At 38.4% G+C, this 20,045-nt stretch overlaps 1 protein-coding gene across 8 annotated transcripts in view; it reads left to right on the top strand.

The window, feature by feature from the left end:
• Positions 1-20,045, top strand: part of LOC131030343 (twinkle homolog protein, chloroplastic/mitochondrial) — a 275,817-nt gene that overhangs the window by 36,793 nt on the left and 218,979 nt on the right. For all 8 annotated transcript variants that reach the window (XR_009371605.1, XM_057961108.2, XM_057961107.2 and 5 more), the window contains exons 7-10: positions 8,521-8,598; positions 8,700-8,780; positions 8,989-9,054; positions 9,134-9,250. Coding sequence is in view for 7 of the 8 variants with exons in the window: in XM_057961108.2 (XP_057817091.2) it covers positions 8,521-8,598; positions 8,700-8,780; positions 8,989-9,054; positions 9,134-9,250 (342 nt within the window). In the remaining variant the exon portion in view is untranslated. The remainder of the gene's footprint in view (positions 1-8,520; positions 8,599-8,699; positions 8,781-8,988; positions 9,055-9,133; positions 9,251-20,045) is intronic.

Raw genomic sequence — 20,045 nt, 5'->3', positions numbered from 1 at the left:
TGCATCAGATGACAATAAATCAGTCATACATCAACACACCCCTTGCTGGCATGATTATGCAGTGTAGCACATACTCATTTATTTGAGTTAATGGTTGTAGCAGTCACATAAGGGAAGGTTGCCCAGAATAGAAACTAGCTGCCAGCCGTGATGAGGAGTTTTAGGGCAGGAAATAGATAGAAATGAAAGTGCTGACAGCTTCAACCTAAAGTAGCTGTGGCCAGGTCCTAATTGTGGACTATAGCTATGTTGAGTCCAATGACCCTGTTGGGTGAAAATTTTCTAAACTTGAGGGAGCTTACAAAATGTGGATTGTCACCACAGTGTGTGAGACAATACCTTTCAGAAGGCAAGATATAGTCTCTCTGATTTATAAGGGAAGGCTCCCCCTTTCTATTGTAATCAATATCTATTCTTAATCTACTTGCTAATTTACACTGATTTCAGGATGATACAATAACTTAGTTCTCTTTGTTCAGAACAAATATTTCTCTAATTCTATATTTAGAATAGAGCAACAAAACAATTTTAACTTACAGTAATCATAAAAATCTATTCTAATTGGAAGCAAAGTGTCCATGAAAGTGCAAAGTCTTCCGTTGCTTCCTTTTTTGAAAACGATTTAAGGGATGGGCTTTTTGTATTCAAAAGAGCTCAAAGTCTCCTTCAAACACTCAAGTCCTATCAATCACTGTAACCCAAATATTGATATATTGTAAGCATAAAGTCTTCCAAATATATCACAAAACGTTCTACTCTAACAAGATAACTCAACGAAGCACAAAGTCTTCGCCTTATTATCCACTTAATACAAATTTTTTAGTAAGATATCATAACACAAAGTCTATAATATTTTACTTTATCTCTTTCAACTCAAATACTTTTCACAAAGCAAGATTTAATCTCAAAGAAAGTAGAAAAGAATGACATAAAAACATTCCCTCACACAATAAAGTAGTCCTAAGACAAAGATTGGATGCAACTTCTTTTCTTCTTTGATTAAACTTTTCGAATGCACTACAAGTGCAAAGTCTTAGATAGCTTTTCAATTCTGCAGAGTTTCGACGTATTAGCCAAAAGATCCTTATTACAAAAAGATCCCTGATATATATAGAAGAGGGATGATGCACAAAAATAGGAAAAGTTACTACTAATTGTGACTAAGTCAAGGTAGAAACCTATTTGACTTGGGACACGTGCAGTCCTACATGTGTACTAGTTCATGCATGAAATGACACCTAAGGTGCCGATTGGAATTATCAAATGCCACTGAGAATTTTGTTGTTATAGTGACGTGAGATATTTTTCTTTCAATTTAAATTAATAAAACAATGATGAAAGGAAATGATTGTAATTAAATTTAATAGGCATTGATTAAGGAGAAACCAAAGTTAGACAAACGCATGCATATGTTGGCCGACTTTGTGTTAGTTATGGCGCCCATTTTTTGGTATGCTATAAAATAAAATAAGTATCCTTAAGAGGCCGACCTCTTTGGTAGAGACGCCTCACTTGGGACAAGTCATCCCCTTTGGAAGATTTCGCCTCTCTTTGGAAGAGGTGCGAAGAAGATACAAATAGATGGTGGTTCTGGAGTCAAAACAAATTAATTAATTAATTCCTTTTAAGCAGAAGTTCGCACTCCAGCAGCAGATTCGCTTTCTAGAACAATAGATTTGCCTTAAGGATAAGAATCATTATTGTGCATATTCAAGGAAATCGCACTATCCTAAGTGCAATCTATATATTTTATTTGCCCTTGAGAAGGGCCTGATTGTAAGCAGATTTTCTGCTCTTATTCATACTAGATATAAGAGATTTATTTGCTGAGTTTTTCTCCCTCGAGTAGGAGGGTTTTCTCAGGGTAAAATACTGTGTTCATTGTTCATTGTGTTGCATTTTCTGATTGCTTACATTTTTGATCCTAAAACTAACATAGAAAGCATAAAATTAATCTCATTATCTTCACGTTGATCATGTTCCTACAATTCTTCAAACTTTTGTAGAGCAATTTTCATTTGAGCTTCATCGGGTCTTTGAGTATGACTGGTGATGACCTTGACCTGTGTAATAGAATCTCCCAAATCAACACAACATTTCTTATGTTTCTTCAAGAGAGAATCCAGAAAATCCAGAATGAACTAAAGATCAACCAACTTGTCAATAGAGGACAAAGAGAAGTCCTCTTTTTCAATTTCAGTAGTTAGTAGCAAACTAAACTCGCTAATGACCATATCCACTTCTAGAGCTTTTTGTTTTTCATCAAGGAAAGTACAAGGAATTTCTGATATTTTATCAACAATCTCCTTTTATCAATGCATTCCTTTTGAGCCTTTCTCATGTCCTTGATAAGCCGCTCCAGAGTATTCATTTGATGCTCTAATGCTTCCCGCTATTCAACATACATATCTCGAGAAAGAATGACACCATTTTCCACAAAAACATCTGGGTCAAAATCGTCAAGTTTCAACCTTGCATCAAAGTCCTCCCGTGTTTCCAACTCTTGAGAAAAGAGTTCTATTGTGTTATCCACCTCAGTCTTCACAATGTCAAGATTTTTGACTATGGTGACAACTAAACTGTTCTTTGACTAAGCATTCTATCCATCCATTCACCCACTACTCTGCTCCGCGAAGTTGCTTGCTTGGCTCTCTTCATGGCCTGTTCATCTAGTGATGAAGTCACTGGTTCAATTGCTTCGGTGGACTTGGTCACCTTGATTAGAACAATAGTGAGCTGTTCAACTTGTGCTTTAAGTTTATCTTTCTTGATCTTTTCCTCATCATATCTATCAATGAGAGCATTCAATGCTGTTTGAATATCTCCTTTGGCAGAGTCACGAGTTTTTTTTTGTCCAAATCAACCATGCTAATAGTATAATTTGAGTCTTGAATTTGATCAATGTCCTTATTGACAGGAGGAATGGCAATCTCTGCATATTTGTTTTTAGCTTTATCTACCTTTATCCTTGATAAGATTTTGGCTTTCTTGGTAGTCTTAGGTTTGGTGGAAATGAGCTAACTGAAATCAAAATCATCTGCAGTGTTGGTGTTCAAAATAAGTCACCCCTGGACCGACGATGGACTGGTCCAAGAGGGGCCAGTAGCTCAGTGGTAGAGCACTCCAGCAGCGTATGAAAGGTCCTAGGTTCGAGTCCTAGCTTGTCCATATCTCAACATGGTATCAGAGCCAGGTCCAGGTTAGGAGCCCTAAGCACACGAGAGGTGTGGCTTAAGGGGGGGTGTTGGTGTTGGAAATAAGCCACCCCTGGACCGACGATGGACTGGTCCAAAAGGGCCAATAGCTCAGTGGTAGAGCACTCCAGGAGCGTATGGAAGGTCCTAGGTTTGAGTCCTAGCTGGTCCATGTCTCAACATAGAGAAACAACTCGTTTCTTCCTCTTAGGAGCATTGGAGAACAACCATGGTGGTAAGGAAGAATCATCATTGACACCTGTGACTAAAGATTGAGAGGGATTTGTTTGCTCTTGAGAAGTAGTAGCCACAATAGGCGAAGTTGTAGTAACAAATGATGGGAGGATTTTCAAGAGATGACTCATTAGGTCTAGGACCAGTTTCTATCATGAATTTATCAAAATCATCCAACATGGTGGCTGACACTTCGGATACATTTGTTAAGGTAGAGAAAACATTCTCAATATTATCATGTGGGGTATCTAAAGCAGACTCATTAGCACTAGTGGAAGAAATATGAACAATTGTACTAGGAGTAACACAAGAGATAGTAGATCCAAAAGGTTCTAATTCAACGGTAGAAACATGAGCATGAACTATGGTTGAAACAGGACAATGAACTATGGTTGAGGAAGAAAGAGATACCCGTGGAAGGGATTCTTGGGATTTATCTGACGGGGAAGTCTTGGAAGATTGTGGTAGTCCCTCTTCATCATATTCATCATCACGTTCCTCATTACCCTCCTCCTCACCTTCAAGTTGATCTACATCAATAGGCTCTAGATTAGATGGTTCACCATCGAAATGCTCACCTTGTACCTTAGACTCTTTTGTCTCTTGAGCTTTTAAAACGAAAGATTCTCCTTGGGCTTTTCCTTTGTTAGCCCCAACTGTGAATTTCAACTTTGGAGCCTTCTAAGGAGTAGTGGGATCTTGTTTGTTCTTTGTTCCAATCTTTGACCTTTTACCAATAGTTTCAGCTGTATCATCATCAAAACTAGTGGAGAAAGGCTTCAACTGGATTCCCTTGCTAGAAAGCCAAACATTAGTATTTGCAAGAATACTTAAGAATCTATCTCTGATGGATGTTGCCTCTTTTTGTGACCATTGAATGAGTGGCAAGGGTGTTGAAGAAACTTTCTTTTTCTACATAGGTAAGATCTATAACATTACCATCATCTTCAAGATCATCTAGTCCATTGTGAGCCAACAATATTAAAGTTTCTTGATATCATGCTTTGTCCTACAATCAATCCAGATATCTTCAATGCAGTGCACATGGACATATGCTTTCTTCAATTTATTCCTCATTCCTCTATAATCAAAGTCTCTCCTTGCCTTGAAGAATTTCATAGTTACTCTTCTCATTTCTTCTTCTATTGCCCTTGCCTTGAAGATTGAGTTGATTGAGTATCTACCAATAGTTAAAGAGAACTTCAAACCTATCTTATGTGAACCAGATTGTGCTTTATGTACTGCCACCATTTGACGAGCTAGTTCTATTAAGACAATTTTATCAGAGGGATACCTTGGGAGCATTAAAAGGTTCACCATTAAAGCATCCCACCTTGAGATAGGTGAAGGTAGGGAATTGTAGGAACATACATCTGTACTTGTTCACTACTTCCCATGCATGATTTGACACTCTTTTGTTGTATAAATCTTTGTTTAGCATGCACATATGATAACCAAAGAATGCATCATTGACCCTTCAAAAATGGTGAAAACTATTTTTCAATACCGAGAATAGTATTCATACACAACCACTTGCCTTCTGTCTCTTGATGTAGACAAACCTGGAAAATGTCTCATAGAAGCCGCTGCGTACACCAGATAAGATGTCATGTAGAATTTGGGGTAGTTGGTACCTTAGTAGGTTGCTCACATGTGGCATCTCTTATTTGCTTGCCCCAAAATATCTTCTTATTTTGCCTAATGACATGGATGTACTAATACATCCATTTATAATAGGTATTTGAAGTAGGAAGCCCTTTCACCTTGCTCAGGAGAGTAACCAAGTCATTGACCTCTTCAATGAGATCACTTCTAGGAAAGGTTTTTGGCCACCTAGCAATTGTAGGTCTTGAGGTCTTTAACCAATTGTCATTCATATTCTTTCTACATTATCTGTATTCCTGTCATAGTAAGCTTGTGTTGATTGCATGGTGATATCAGAATACTTTTCAATGCTTGGACACTTGAAGATAGTGTCGAAGAAGTCTTCATCAAGCCTGATTAGCTTTTTTCCACTAGTATCCTTCACACTCTTGCGAATAGGATCAAAATGATTTGCAGTGCCACGATAAATTCAGGATCCTGAGCAGACATTGGGAATGCTAAGACCGGATGAATACCACTGTTGATGGTGGGCTCCATTTTATAGTATGAGGGTGGCTGCTCAATCCTCTTGAGAAACTTTGCCAGGTCCACATGACCTATTTTAGTATCCCTTATATGATCAATATTGGAAGAAACCGATAAAGGTGGGAAGATCGAATACGGATCTTGTTTTTTGAACTTCATGGTCTTCTTGCTTGGAGATGGTTCTGTCATCTGTACAGGAATAGCATTGTAGCATAGAGAAATCATCAGTACTTGAGAAGAGCAATCATCAACATCTCGATCATTTTAAATTGAATAGGATCATGCATGTGTTGCATTTGGTGACATTAGGGTTACAAAAACCCTTATTGCATCATGATAGAACGTGTAAATCGAGCCTACGAACCCTATTTACATGTGTGTGCAATTGGCATAATTCGGGTTCATAGGCCCGATTTACACCTAAGGCTGAGTGTGGCTCAAAGGTGCCTTTCGGGTTCGTAGACCCGAACTACACTTGGAATAAAGGTTAGGTGTAGTTCGGACCTATAGGTCCGAACTGCACTTGGGGAAAAACATATGATTGGTGTAGATCAGACCCATAGGTCCGAAATACACCAAAAAAGTGCTTAGGATAGAACTAGTGTAGGTTGGACCTACAGGTTCGATCTGCACCAAAATAGTAAATGGCTAAACCAAGTGTATGGGGAACTTATAGGTCCGAACTACACCTAAGGGAGAGATAAAATGGTGTAGGTCGGACCTATAGGCCCGTCATACGCCAAAAATAGGAATGAACTAGTAATGGTGAAGTTCGGGTTTGTAAACCCAAACACCACCATTAGTTGGTGTGGTTCGGATTTACAAACCCGAACCTCACCACGAGTTCAATGCACAAGGGAGACACAATGCTGCTCGGGTTTATAGACCTGAGTAACATCACATATATGGTGTTGTCCGGGTTGGTAAAATCAAACAAAACCAAAAATTGTATGCAAAGGTGTGCAATCGAAGTGCCACTTGAAACAAAGGATAAGACAAAAGGGGTATTTGGGTTGGTGAACTCGAATACCACCACACATTGGTGTGATTAGGGTTCACCAACTTGAATACCACCAAAGATTTGGGTAAAGTTGAAAAAGAAAAGATGTGTTTGGGATTTATAAAATCCGAACACCATCACCGGCAACAAAAATGCGGCTATGGTTTTTAAACCCAAATGCACCAAAAAGGAAAAGCAAAACAATAGAAATATTATGGAAAAGAACTCACTGGCGAAGAAAAGAAAGATACCTTGCGAAAATGGAGGAAAAAGATGCCCCACAAAGTCGCCTTTGAGCAAAATGATAAACCAATATGAGAAAATGCAGGCCAAAGAGATTTAAAACAAGATAAAAGACTCTTAATCGAATTAGCAAAGGGGGCATTAATATCACACAAAGTGTCATTAATAGGTGCAAGTTGGGTTCATGAACCCGATTTGCAGTTATTACTATGACAAGGTGCATTTTGGGTTCACAAACCCGACATGTACCTATGTGCATAGGGAAAGGCATGAAGGGAGGTGTAAATCGGGTTTATGAATCCGATTTGCACCTAGAGGCCAAAGTTGTGTAAATTGGGTTCATAAATCTGATTGACACCTAGAACTTAAAAAGGAGGATAACTTGATAGGAAAACTAACACAAAGACCACACACGAGGTGACGTAATCATCTCAAAATTTGTGCATAGAGCTATTGAACCACAAATGGGCCAAAAATTTGTAGGGTTACCCAATATTTCGAAATTGGGGATAACACACCCCACTAGTGGTGTCCATAAAAGAAATGAAATTCAATCCTGCAGCTGCCAACCAGGTAGGCCCAAACCTTTGACCACAAGACTGATTCACAAGCAGTGACCAGTAATAACATGCCCCATTCGTACAATAGGTGATAACTGCTGCACATAAGACCTAGAATAGGCACAGAAACCTATGTTTAGGTGCTTGTATAAGGTCAGCTAAGAACTGTCACAACTTTGAGAGGAATAACCGAAGAATTTGTATTGGAAAGAATGAAGTATGGAAATCAGCTATGACCAGTAGAGAGAGAGCAATCAGAAACAAGAACAGAAATTACAAGGAACAACTAACAGACCTGCAACAAACACAAAAATCAGAACGTAAGCCTGGATGCCCCTGCACTAGCAATTATATGACAATTAATTCCTGCTTGGTTGTGGGTTGAATTGATGGTTTGACATTTCAATCAATTGCAGTGCATTCAAATTCACATACCTGCAATTGAGGAAGGGGATCGACATAGTAAACAATAAAGATTCAAGAATGAGGTTTGCTTCGTTGAAACTTGTATCCTTTGGATTTCAGCCACACACACCCTTCTCATCTTTGAATGAGTGATTAGGGCAGGGTATAAACATTATGCTAGGCATATTCTTGGTGATGTGGCTTAACAACTTACACTCTTTTCAATTTGATTAAGCTTTTCAATATAAAATAAAATGGACTTAGTCACTACTATGGTTATAACTTATAAGGGACTAACATCTTAATTCCCCCCACAGGGCTTTGACATTATTATTTTAGTATGTAGCAATGAATATTTATCATGACTTTCGAGTTTGACTAATTCATATTGAGGTGGTATGTTTAATTTTTATGGTGGTCGTGTTTATTATATGTTGCTATGATGTATTTTGAATTTAACCTGAAGTTATGCTTAATCAATCTTATACGAGCATAGATAATTTTTTTTGGATAGTTTCCCAAGAAGTAATGACTGTTCTGCTTGTACGTTAAACATATTGTACTTTTAGTCTTGTTTTTACATGTAATTTGTCCAAGCAAACTTTTTATGGATCAATGGAACTAAAAGTATTTCCTTCATTTTTGCAGTTTTTTTGATCGTAACTACCACATCATGCATTACTTATATATGCATGTTATCAAGATTTTTCTTAGATGTAACAAATTACCATGAAAATCATATTTCTCATTGCAGATTTGTGAATACTTTATGGAGCGTGGTATTTCTTTGGAAACACTCAGGAGGAATGGGGTGATGCAACGTTTTCATAAGGTTGACTGAACTCTGGCTGAATTTGAGCTCTAACTGTTGCATTTGTATTGTTTAATTTCCTAGTTTGGCATACATGAAACTTACATATTGTTTTTCTACAGCCTGTAATTGCATTTACGTATAGAAAGAATGGAGTGATGGTCAATTGTAAGTACCGGGACTTACAGAAGCGTTTTTGGCAGGTTAATTCTGAGCTTGCAATGCATCTCTAGTAATGAAAAAAGTAGAATATGAATGTCAGTACTAAGAAGTCTCTTGATTGCAATTCAACTTCCTGATATCTCATTTATTGTTTTTGTCTCTATGGAATGCTCATTTTCGAGTCACTGAATGCCCACTATTGATTTACAATAACCAGTTAGAAAGTTCCATTTTCTGTTCTATATGCAGGAAAAGCTTGGTGAAAAGATTCCTTATGGGCTGGATGATATCAAGGGAGCACGAGACATCATAATTGTACTAATTCAGTTTTAATTTGATTCTTTGGAATTCTTATTGATAGTTTTTTTTGGTCAATAAGCTTGATGCTATGTAGGTTGAAGGGGAAATTGATAAACTTTCCATGGAAGAAGCTGGGTACAAAAACTGCATCAGTGTACCCGATGGTGCTCCATCCAAGGTTTCAGTAAAAGATTTACCACCTCCAGAACAGGTTTGTCCTACAATGTAATCCCCTCGAATACTGAATTTTGATAACACATATTTATATTCATGAACTATCAGGTAACCACAGGAAGTGTGTTCATAATTAGTACTGGCTAAGATTATTAAGAAGAATAATTTTTGTTGAATAAATTCAATTGCAACAAGGTGTTATAGGCATTATATTGGTATTAAGTTTTAACTAATCAGTGTGCAATTCTTCATATTCATCCCTTGACGTCTATATAAATGATGTCCTGCCATATCATGGTCATTATCTTATCAGAACATTGTGAAAAAATCTACAAAGAAACAATCAAGAATGAGAAAATTGGGATATTTAGAGACCTTGATTGGCTTTGCAGCCTATCAAAAACATGATTGCATTTTTCTTTTTTTCTTTTCTTTTGAGACAACTCAAACCAGAACAGTATATGAGATAAAACTTTTAGTGTAAATAAGGTCTTGTACCTAGTAGGGGGACTTATTCACATGACTTAAGTTTACTTAGGTCCTAGATGTTATGTCTAGAAGTCCTAGTTGTCTAGATAAGACACATCATATCCTATCTTTATTACTTTTATTTCCTTTAAGTTACCTAAGCATTTAATATTTGTGTCATGTTATTTGTTCATACTACATCACACATTGCTTTTATAAGCAAGACATCTCATTGTGACATTTCATATTCAATCATTCAATCTTGCATAATGAAGCAATCTATTTTTGCCATTCTCTCTTGTGGAAGTGTCTTGCAGGGACTCTGGGGTGTTGAGGAGTCACCATCAAATCCTACAAAAACTTCTCTTCAAATTACAAGTGGAAGCCCATTGTGATCTAAACTAACCTGTGACACTAAGTTATAGACAAAATGTATAGTTATTCACAGTTTACAGTATTTTGTCTAGTGGGTTTTGCAATAATGAAATAACTACTTGCCTATCTTTTTGCCTTTGGTACAAGCGCAATATTGGTGACGATGCTTGTCTCTCAAGCAAGATTCTGGAGATCTTGTGAATAAAAACATCTAATTTTAGATCCATCAATGACTTCCTATTAGTTTAATCAAAGAGCAACAGTTCAGTGCATACAAGATCTGGAAAAGAATAACTACTTGGACAAATAATATTACATTATCCTAGGAATTGAATAGCTATTTGGACAAATAACATCACACTATTCTAGGAATTATACTACCAAGATATGTAGATAACATTGATACAAATCTTGATACTATCAGCCTATCATAGTTGAAAAACTCTTACTTAGCAAAAACTCTTTTGGCTCAAAATTTTTAAAAACTTGAGACTTGACAATAATTCGGCATTTTTATCAAACGTTTTCTATGTAATGCCCCTACTTTGAAATATAATTTAATAATAATAATAAAATTAAAATACAAAAGAATAAATAATTTTTTATTATTAAATATAAGGTATCAAAGCATTATACAGTTTAACCATAGGAGTCCAGGCTGTCAGGGAAGACAGCAAGAGTCACATCACAATGGTATGCATGAAAGCACTGAGAGTATAGTGTGAAGCTACAAACTGAGACTGAGTACAAAAAAGGATTACAGTATATAATAGTATAAGACCATTTGAGATGCTGCATCAAAAATACACAATATAGGGTCAAAACTCCAAAGATCATCTTCTGAATTAGCATTTCTCAGTTGTCAAGCCACGAGGTCAAACCCATCGGGCCTTCCATCCAGATAGCAGTTCTGGATTCCTGGATAATGACCGGAACATCTGCCTGGGCATGTGGTTGTTGCATAATTTGCCTGCCTTCATTGATTTCCTTCACACTGGCCTACAATGCACTCACAAAAGGGGACCTCTCATTGGTGAATTTGGTCCAGGTGTATACATGAGACAGCTCTGAGAGGTAAACTTGAACAGTTTTGTCATCTATGAACCTCTCGAATTTCTTCACTGTGAGCTTCATCACAAGCGTAACCTGCATGGCAACATTATAAAATATGAGTCTCCTGAGAGACTCAGTAAGCACTCTATCCCTGCTCTGAAATTTAGCCTCATTATAAAACTTCCAAATAATCCAATAGGATTTCACAAGTTAAAATAGACCAGAAATAATTGACATCTTTTTTCATGCCTTTGATAGAACCATTAATAAGATCATAGTGAGTGAGATCATTATTAAAATTAATGCCAAACATGTTCCAGATCTCTTTTGCAAATTGAAAAAGATATGCATGATACTTTCAGGAATCCTGCAGAGATTACAAATAGCAACATCATTCTGGTGATTTTTAATAGGCAATCTCTGTAGAATAAATAACCATTTAAAGCACTTGTGTTTAGGAGAAATAATAGAATGCCAGTGAAATGAGAATAATTTCTGCCAATCAGCATTAGTATAATTCAAATTCCAAATACAATTAAGATGTGAACTGAGATCATCATTAGAAAGAAGAGAGTTATAAATCACTTTAGCATTAATCTTAACCAGAGGAGACTCATTCACCCATGTGTAAGAGGTGAATCTATCCTCCCTCAATACACATGGCCTCGATGGATCCACTTTATCACAAGCAACCTTAAGCATGGCAGAAGTCCTCCAGTTAGAGGAGGGAATTTAGTATCTCTGTTTGATATCGCACCATGGGACCAGAGCACCGTTGCAAATAATGTCATTAAAAGTTTTAATGCCTTTTTGAGCCCAGTTCTTTGTCGAGGACCCTTGGATGAGAGCCAAGGGCTTATCTTTATGCATAAGATTCCACCAGATAGATTTTTCACCTGCAATAGTGTTATCCTTGTCCACATCCCCATTGTTAGTAATCAGTTGTCTAATATATTCCCAGGTTTTCATATAGTCTTAAACATAGAGGACCCAACTGGGGAGATAGGGAACCTGCCGGCAACCAAGTCAACAAAGGGGAGCAACTTCAAGTCTTGGCTTGCTTAGGCACTACAAGTCTAATATTGTTTCTAAAAGGACTTTCCATGGCTCGTCACCTTCTAAGGCCTAAAAGATCCATTTAGCTGCCAGTGAAATTCCTTGAAGCTTCAAATATTTCATCCCTAGACACCCCATCCCCTTCTCCAAACAACACCAACTCCACTTAATTGAATGCCATTTCTTTTTCCCTCTACCATCAGACCAGAGAAAATGCTTGATGACCTTTTGAATCTCGTTAATCTGATAATTGCTAAACATCCAAACTGAGGAATAATATAGATTGTAGGAGGAGAGGATCTTTTGGCATACTTGCAATCTGCTTGCCAAAGAGAGGTAGAGGCTATTCCATTTATTAAGTTTTGTTGATGTGTTTTTTATGCACATGCGGACACAGAATAAAATACCAAGGTATCTTATCCTCTCTTGAACAAAGTTATTGGAATGCTGAAGATTTAGCCTAAGGATCAATCGAGGCAACTCCAAGGTTTTGGTATGTAGGGTCTCTACGTGTGGATAAGCTCAATTTGGTCTGATGTGATTATGCTGGGATTCACAAGGGGACTTATGTTTGTATGCTTGAATGCTTGATTTGTTGGAATTCAAGTCCTATCTACTCACCAGGGAGAATAAAGAAATAGTAAAAGGTGTAGGGTTTAGAGAATCTAATCTAAGACCTAGAATGTAAGAAGATAGATGAACGACTAGGTGGAAACCTACTGGGTTGGGTCTCACCATCAGGTTGAACAATCCGACACCAACTCAGTGCAATCTTCTAGGGTAGTTCTGAAAATGTTCAAATCATCACCGTCAAACACTGATCACCATTCAGGTTAATGCATGAACAATAGTCGCATAACAATTTGAAGTTAAGCTCATTCAATGCCAGTTGACCACACAAGGCACACTTACAATCAATAAGAGGCTAGTGGTATGGACTAGGCGGATTCCATGCGAGTGCATTCAGTAACTTCCTTCATTCAATCTAATCATTTACCATCTAACATGAAGATTCAACAAGAAACCATGCATATTGCAAAGAAACAACACACTTCACCATTATTAACTAACTAACCATCTAATTGCTATTCTATTTGCTATTCTTACTATTAGCTATTCTAACCATTATTAACTAACTATTAACCTTTACAAATGAAGAGCCAAAGCTTTATATAGAGGGCTCTCTACATTTCAATGGCTCTGATTGATTTACAATCAATGGCTAGGAGTACAAGATGAAACCCTAATTAGGGCTTGTTACAACAAACTCTCCTTAGCTAATGAGAAAATTACATTCAATGATGAGAACCAATAGGAATCAGGGGTAGGTACATTGAAGTTTGTGCCTCCGTGCATAAGCGTAATACATTGAATCTGGACATGCTGATGTGGACCCTTCTGACTGGAGGAACAGTGACTGGGATGCCACCTTGTCTGGTACTTACTCGTATATCTTTTGATACTCAATTTAGTGATACTAAGAAGCTAACATTGATTAACTCTTCTAAAACTATCTACTTCTTCAACGTACCCTTGCACTGACTTTGGTTGATACTCTTCTGTCCTTGATGTACTTGATGAATGTTGTACCTCTCCTTGACTCTCTTGTGTTTGATGAAGCCTCCTCTTGATTTTGCATAATGGTGATAGGAAGTCATGGTCAAGTCACCTTCTCTAGTAGCTCATCTTGCCTTGAAATGTTTATAAGATCTTTCTTATGATATCTTGTGATCTTTGAGGATAGTTCTAACACTTGAAGTCCTTTGATTTTAGCAACACCTTGGGTACCTTCTCATGCATCTAAGGCGTCCTTAATGTGGATGAAGCTTGAAGAAGTCCTTCTTGTCCTTGCATGATCTTCCTCCAACTTGGTCTTGTTGATCTGCATTTCTTACCTTAAATCATCAACAGGAAGGCATTAGGATTAATTTCGCTTTGGACCCTTTCCATGGACAGGACCTATAATGAGATTCGCTCTGGACCCTCTCCAAGGATAGGACCTATAATGAGATTTCGCTCTGGATCCTCTCCAAGGACATGACCTATAATGAAATTCGCTCTGGACCCTCTCCAAGGACAAGACCTATAATGAGATTCACTCTGGACCCTCTCCAAGGACAAGACCTATAATGAAATTCGCTTTGGATCCTTTGGAAGGGTCAGGAGCTTAGGTGAAATTCGCTCCTGTACCCTTTGGAAGGGTTAGGAGCGAATTTTGCATTTTTAGGCTTAATTCACACCCCTTTTCACTTGGCTTTACCTTAGACTTGACATTTGAATTCTTTTCTTGCCATGCATGATCACCATTCACTGTCTCTAGCGAGGAAATAGGTCCTTTGGAGGATTTTGCTCTTGACCCTTTGAAAGGGTTAGGAGCTTAGATGAGATTCGCTCTCGACCCTTTGAGAGGGTCAAGAGCAAATTTCTCAAATTTGCATAAATTCTTTGCCTTTTATATCACTCAATTTACTTTGAAGGCATGGATAAATCAACCTTCGCTCAATCACACCATGGGAACAAGTTTTATGATGCAAATTAGAAACAAGAAGGGAGATTTAAGGAAATTCGCTCTGGACCCTTTGGAAGGGTCAACAATGAATTTGAGGAATTAGTCTTAGATATCATTCAAACATTCAAACTTCACCCTCATTCACATTGCTCACACCTTAGGACATGCTAACAAATCACCTTAAGGAGGCGCCTAGTTCAAAATGTTGGATGAAAAGTACATCTTAACAATTTCGCTTAGGTACCTTTGGAAGGTGCATGACCTCAAGAGGAATTTCGCTCTGGACCCTTTGAAAGGGTCAGGAGCGAAATTCATATTTTCACTCAATTTATCCTTCATTTTACTTTAGTTTTGACCTTGGTCTATGCTAAGAAGGCATCCTAAGGGTTTCCCTTGCTCAAATTTGGGAGCAAAGCACAATCCTTGGCAAATTCGCTTAGGTACCTTTGGAAGGTACATGATCTCGACAGGAATTCGCTCTGGACCCTTTGTAAGGGTTAGGAGCGAATTTTTCTTTTTGGCTCAATTCATAGACTCATCTTACTTCAATTTGCATTGATCCTCACCTTTCAGTCCCTCTCTCATGAAGATATCATTTATTCAACCCCCAAAAAGGCCTAAAAGAAGGATTTTGCTCTGGACCTTGGGCAAGGTACAGGAGCAAAATTGGTAAGTAGGGCTTAAGCATTGATAAGGTTTCCTCTTAGCTTGCTTGTTCATGCTATTTTATCTTCAAACCATCTTAGGAAAAGACCTTGAGGGCAATTTGCTCGAAATTGGGGACAAAGGACATACTTTTGAGGAATTCGCTCCTGTCCCTTGGCAAGGTACATAGGCTTAGGTGAAATTCGCTCTTGTCCCTTTGCAAGGGTCAGGAGCGAATTTGTCATGTTTGCACAAATTCTTCACCTTTTATGATGATCAAAGTTCATTTAGTGCATGCTTAAGGTGTATTCAAGTTCATTCAATCTCACTCAATGCCTTAGAGCCTAGATTTGATGCAAATTAAGAGCAAAAAGGAGGCTTCAAGAAAATTTGCTCCTATACGTTTGAAAGGGTCAGGAGTGAATTTGGCCTCATGGCCTAAACTCTTACCTTTTCCTCCAACTTTCTAAGTCCAAACTCATGGTCATGCTCCTCCATAGTGGGAACGAATGAATTTTGTATTAAATAAAGGCCTAGCAATGAAGTATTCTAGCCAAATTTAGGGAAGAAGCTCCCATTTGAAAAATTCGCTCCTATACCTTTGGAAGGGTCAAGAGCGAATTTGGTGTTTTACTCAAATTCCTCATGGTTTATGATCAAAATTTGCCCAACTTAATGCCCAAGGTCAGGTCTACGTTCATTTCTCTTTAGTTGATGCTTTGAAGCAAGAGTTTAGCTTGATTGAAACGCAAGAGGGGAAGTCCTGACAACACTCTGAGTCAAACGACTCACATCTTCATTCACATCCTTGACTTGACTCAATGGCATAGGTCTCAAAAGGCAAGGCTAGACTCCTAGCATGATATAAAGACTTCCTCAAACTCAATCAAGACTCAACCCTAGAAACAAGACACAAGCCTAACCAAGGGGAAGGTTTTAACAGAGACCCTGGCCTGGACCACCTACTGACCCACTTCAACTCAAGCAGACAATCCTATCCTAATGAGCTCTCTAGAAACTCTCCAATGCAAAGATTAATAGCACAAACCTAAAAGACTAAGCCAAGAAAACTAACCCTAGAAAGCAAAAAGTAGGGGTCTGTTGTGACATATTCATACATCGCCCCATTACAAATGGGGACCCTTGCTTTTTTCGCTTTGTGGGGTTTTGCTTTCTAGGTTTTAGAGTTTTGTCTGTTAGCCTTTGCTTTTCGAGTGTCGCCAGGGGGATCACCTGGATAACAGGCTTTGCTTGAGCTAGGTTGAGTCTTTGGGGCCCCAGAATTAGGGTTTCTTTGAAAGTCTTCCTTAGGGCCTGGTTTTGCTCTTCTTGCTATTTGTGTCTTGCTTGGTGAGTGAGTATCATTCTTGAAAGTCCGAGCTAGGTCAAGTTGGTGAGTGATGAAGTTTGGAATGTCATCCTGATCTTGAAATGCCCTGAAATTTGGCTAAGTCTGGAATGTCCTAATCCTGAAATTTGGCTAAGTTTGGAATGTCCTGATCGTGAAATTTGACTGTCTGGGAAACTGAAGAATCCTCCAAAAACTAGATTTTGCAATATAACTCCTGGAGGTCCGAAACCACTCTCAAACATCTTGGAAGTATATATGGAATATAACTTATATCTTTCTTCTTTCTTATACTTAAATGTTATATTCCATACATGAATCCTGACGGAGAGACCAAAATGTCAAATTTCGCTCCTGACCCTTCCAAATGGTCCAGAGCGAAATTCTCCATAAGACATTCTACATTGCCCAAAGTCATGAACTAGCTCATTCCTAGGCATTTGTGAAGGCAAAACGCTTGTTTGGATGAAGAAATGTGAAAATGAAGTCAGGATCTTGGCCAAGAACATGATTTTCGCTCTTGACCCTTCCAAAGGGTCCAGAGTGAAAATCCTTGTGCACCTCAATTTATCACTTGTCAAGACCAATTTCATAGTTCCTTAGGCATGTTTGGGGGTGTCTTGACATGTTCTAACCTTAGGAGGTGAGTAAAGGTGGATGAGGTGAAGATTTTAGCCAAGAATGTGAATTTTGCTCCTGACCCTTCCAAAGGGTCCAGAGCGAAATTTTTGAAAGCTCTCATTTTTCCTTGGCTAAGGTCAGGATCTTGATGGGGATGCGTGAAGAAGGGTCTATGTTTGCCTCTCAAAGAGAATTGGAGTTCAAAAGGTCAAGAATCAAGCTCAAATCTTGATTTTCACACCTGACCCTTCCAAAGGGTCTAGAGCGAAAATCTTGGTAGCTCACATTTTCTCCTCAATTTTGGCTAAGTGTTGGTTTCTAGGGCATGTTTGAAGATGAATTGGTTTGATCTAGCCTTGAGATGGAGTTGGTGGATTTTTTGAAGAACAAGATTTTGGCCTAAACAAGATTTTCGCTCCCGACCCTTCCAAAGGGTCCAGAGCGAAATTCTTGAAAACACTCGTTTTCCCTTTAGCCAAAGTCACGACCAAGATGGAGATGCAAGGAGAGTAGTCTATGTTTGCCCCCCAGAGAAGATTGAAGAAGGAAAGATGAGCAATCAAGCCCAAAACATGATTTTCGCTCCTAACCCTTCCAAAGGGTCGAGAGAAAAAATCTACCTAGCCCTCATTTTCTTCCTTGTTTGATCAAAATTTTAGTATCCAAGCCATGTTGGAAGGAAAATGGATATGTTCTTGCCTTAGGGAGGAAATTCACTCCCGACCCTTCCAAAGGGTCCATGGCGAAATTTCACTAAACCCACCTTTTTTTCCCAATTTTATGCCAAGGCAAGTATGGATCAAGATGAATTGAGATGGGAGAGGTCCTTAGGAATGACTTCAAGTTGCTAAGAAATCATTGAATTTGAAGGAATTGAGCAAAACCAAGGTTTTCACTCCTAACTCTTCCAAAGGGTCCAGGGCGAAATTCTTGTAGGGCCTGTCCCTGGGAAGGATTTTGAGTGAACTTTATTTGAAGTCTTCTTGTTGATGATTTAAGGTGGAAAATGCTTTGTTGAAATGAACATGTCATATGTACTTAATCACCTTTTGGTTTATTTTGCAAATGGAGAACACCAGGCCAGGGCAAGGACGATCTCTTCCAGTCCATCATCATCAAGGACGACCACTTCCAATCCAGCATCATCAAGGACGACCAATTCCAGTCCATCATCGTCAAGGACGTTCCACAGGCAAAAGGGAAGACTCAAGGTGTTCAAGGAATTGCCAACTACCTCCAGAACCTTCACTTTGCCACACTAAGGAACCACAAGATGACAATGAATGGCGTTGCCAACATTTCAAGGAAAGGTACACCACCCATCCATCACATCAAAGACAAAGGAGAATCAAATAAGGTCAATGCAAGGGTCCGTTGAAGAAGCAGATAGTCTGAGAAGAGTTAATCAAAGTTAGTTTCTCAGCATCATCAAATTCAACATCAACCAAGTTACAAGTGTCAGACAAGGTGGCATCCTAGTCATCATTCCTCCAGTTGGATTGGTCCACCTCAGGGTGTCCAGATTCAATGTACCTGACTCATCGGGGATGACACAAACTTCGAGGCACCTACCCCTGCTTCCTATTGGTCCTCACCGTTGGAATGTAATTTTCTAATTGCCTAAGGAAGTTTGTTGTAATAAACCCTAATTAGGGTTTCTATCTTGTAATCCTAGCCATTGATTCTAAATCAATCAGAGTCGTCTATTTGTAAAGGGTTTCTCTATATAAGCCCTGGCTCGTCATTTGTAAAGGTTAATAGTGGGTTGATAGATAATAGCTAGCTAATGGTTAATAGTTGGTTAATAGTTAATAGTTAGGAATTAGCAAAAAGAGATAGAGATAGCAGTTTAGAGTAGAGTAGAAAGAGAAGGCAAAGATTGTTGCCAAGACATTGTTTCAAAAAACTTGTAAACTTCATTGAAGAAATGGTGAATTCTATGTGTCGATTCAACAATTTGCATGGTCTCTATACTTCTCAAGTTTGATTTCATGTTATTAGATGAGTGGAAGAAATGTGTACGATCGATGGTGAAATTTGTATATCCATACTACTAGCAGTTTGTTGATTGCATACTTGCCTTGTGTAGTCAACTGGAATCATTCAGCTTAAGCTTAACTTCAATTGTCGCTTCTGCATTGATATGCATCAGCCTGATGGTGTCCATGCTTGTAGCGGTGATCTGAACATCATAAAGCTTTCCTCAGAAGATCGCACTAACCTTGTGGAGATGGTCCTGGGATGTCAAAGCAAGACTTAGTTAGAATTTCATCAAAGGTCATTCATTGCTCTTACGTTCTTAGTGTTAGAAATAGATCCCGTTCCAACCCTTATCTTTTTTTCCTTTTTCAAAATCTAGGACCAGTAAAATCTCACGTTCCAGCAATATTCAAAGCAAATCAGACGCTCAGGCAATCGAATGTAAGTCCCCTTGTGATTCCAACAAAATCACATCATACCACGAAGAGCTTATCCACACGTAGAGACCCTACATAACAGAACCTTGAAGTTTCTCCGATTGATCCTTCTGTCGTATCTTAGCATTCGGGAACTTTATTCAAGAGAGGATAAGATACCTCTGGGTATTTTATTTTGTGTTTGGTCGTGTACAAAAGACACATCAACAGGGTCCCCATTCGCAATGGGGCGATGTGTGAATACCTCACAACAAGTTTGCCATCCAATTTTGTTTAAATCCACAACCACATCTGCCTCATGTAGGGGTGAACTGCAAAAGGGATCCCCAAATATCTGACT

This window comes from Cryptomeria japonica, chromosome 1 (genome assembly GCF_030272615.1).
Source record: "Cryptomeria japonica chromosome 1, Sugi_1.0, whole genome shotgun sequence".
In the NCBI taxonomy this organism is placed as follows: domain Eukaryota; kingdom Viridiplantae; phylum Streptophyta; class Pinopsida; order Cupressales; family Cupressaceae; genus Cryptomeria; species Cryptomeria japonica.
Note: the sequence above shows the minus strand (reverse complement) of the source record. Positions and strands in the feature narration are given on the sequence as shown.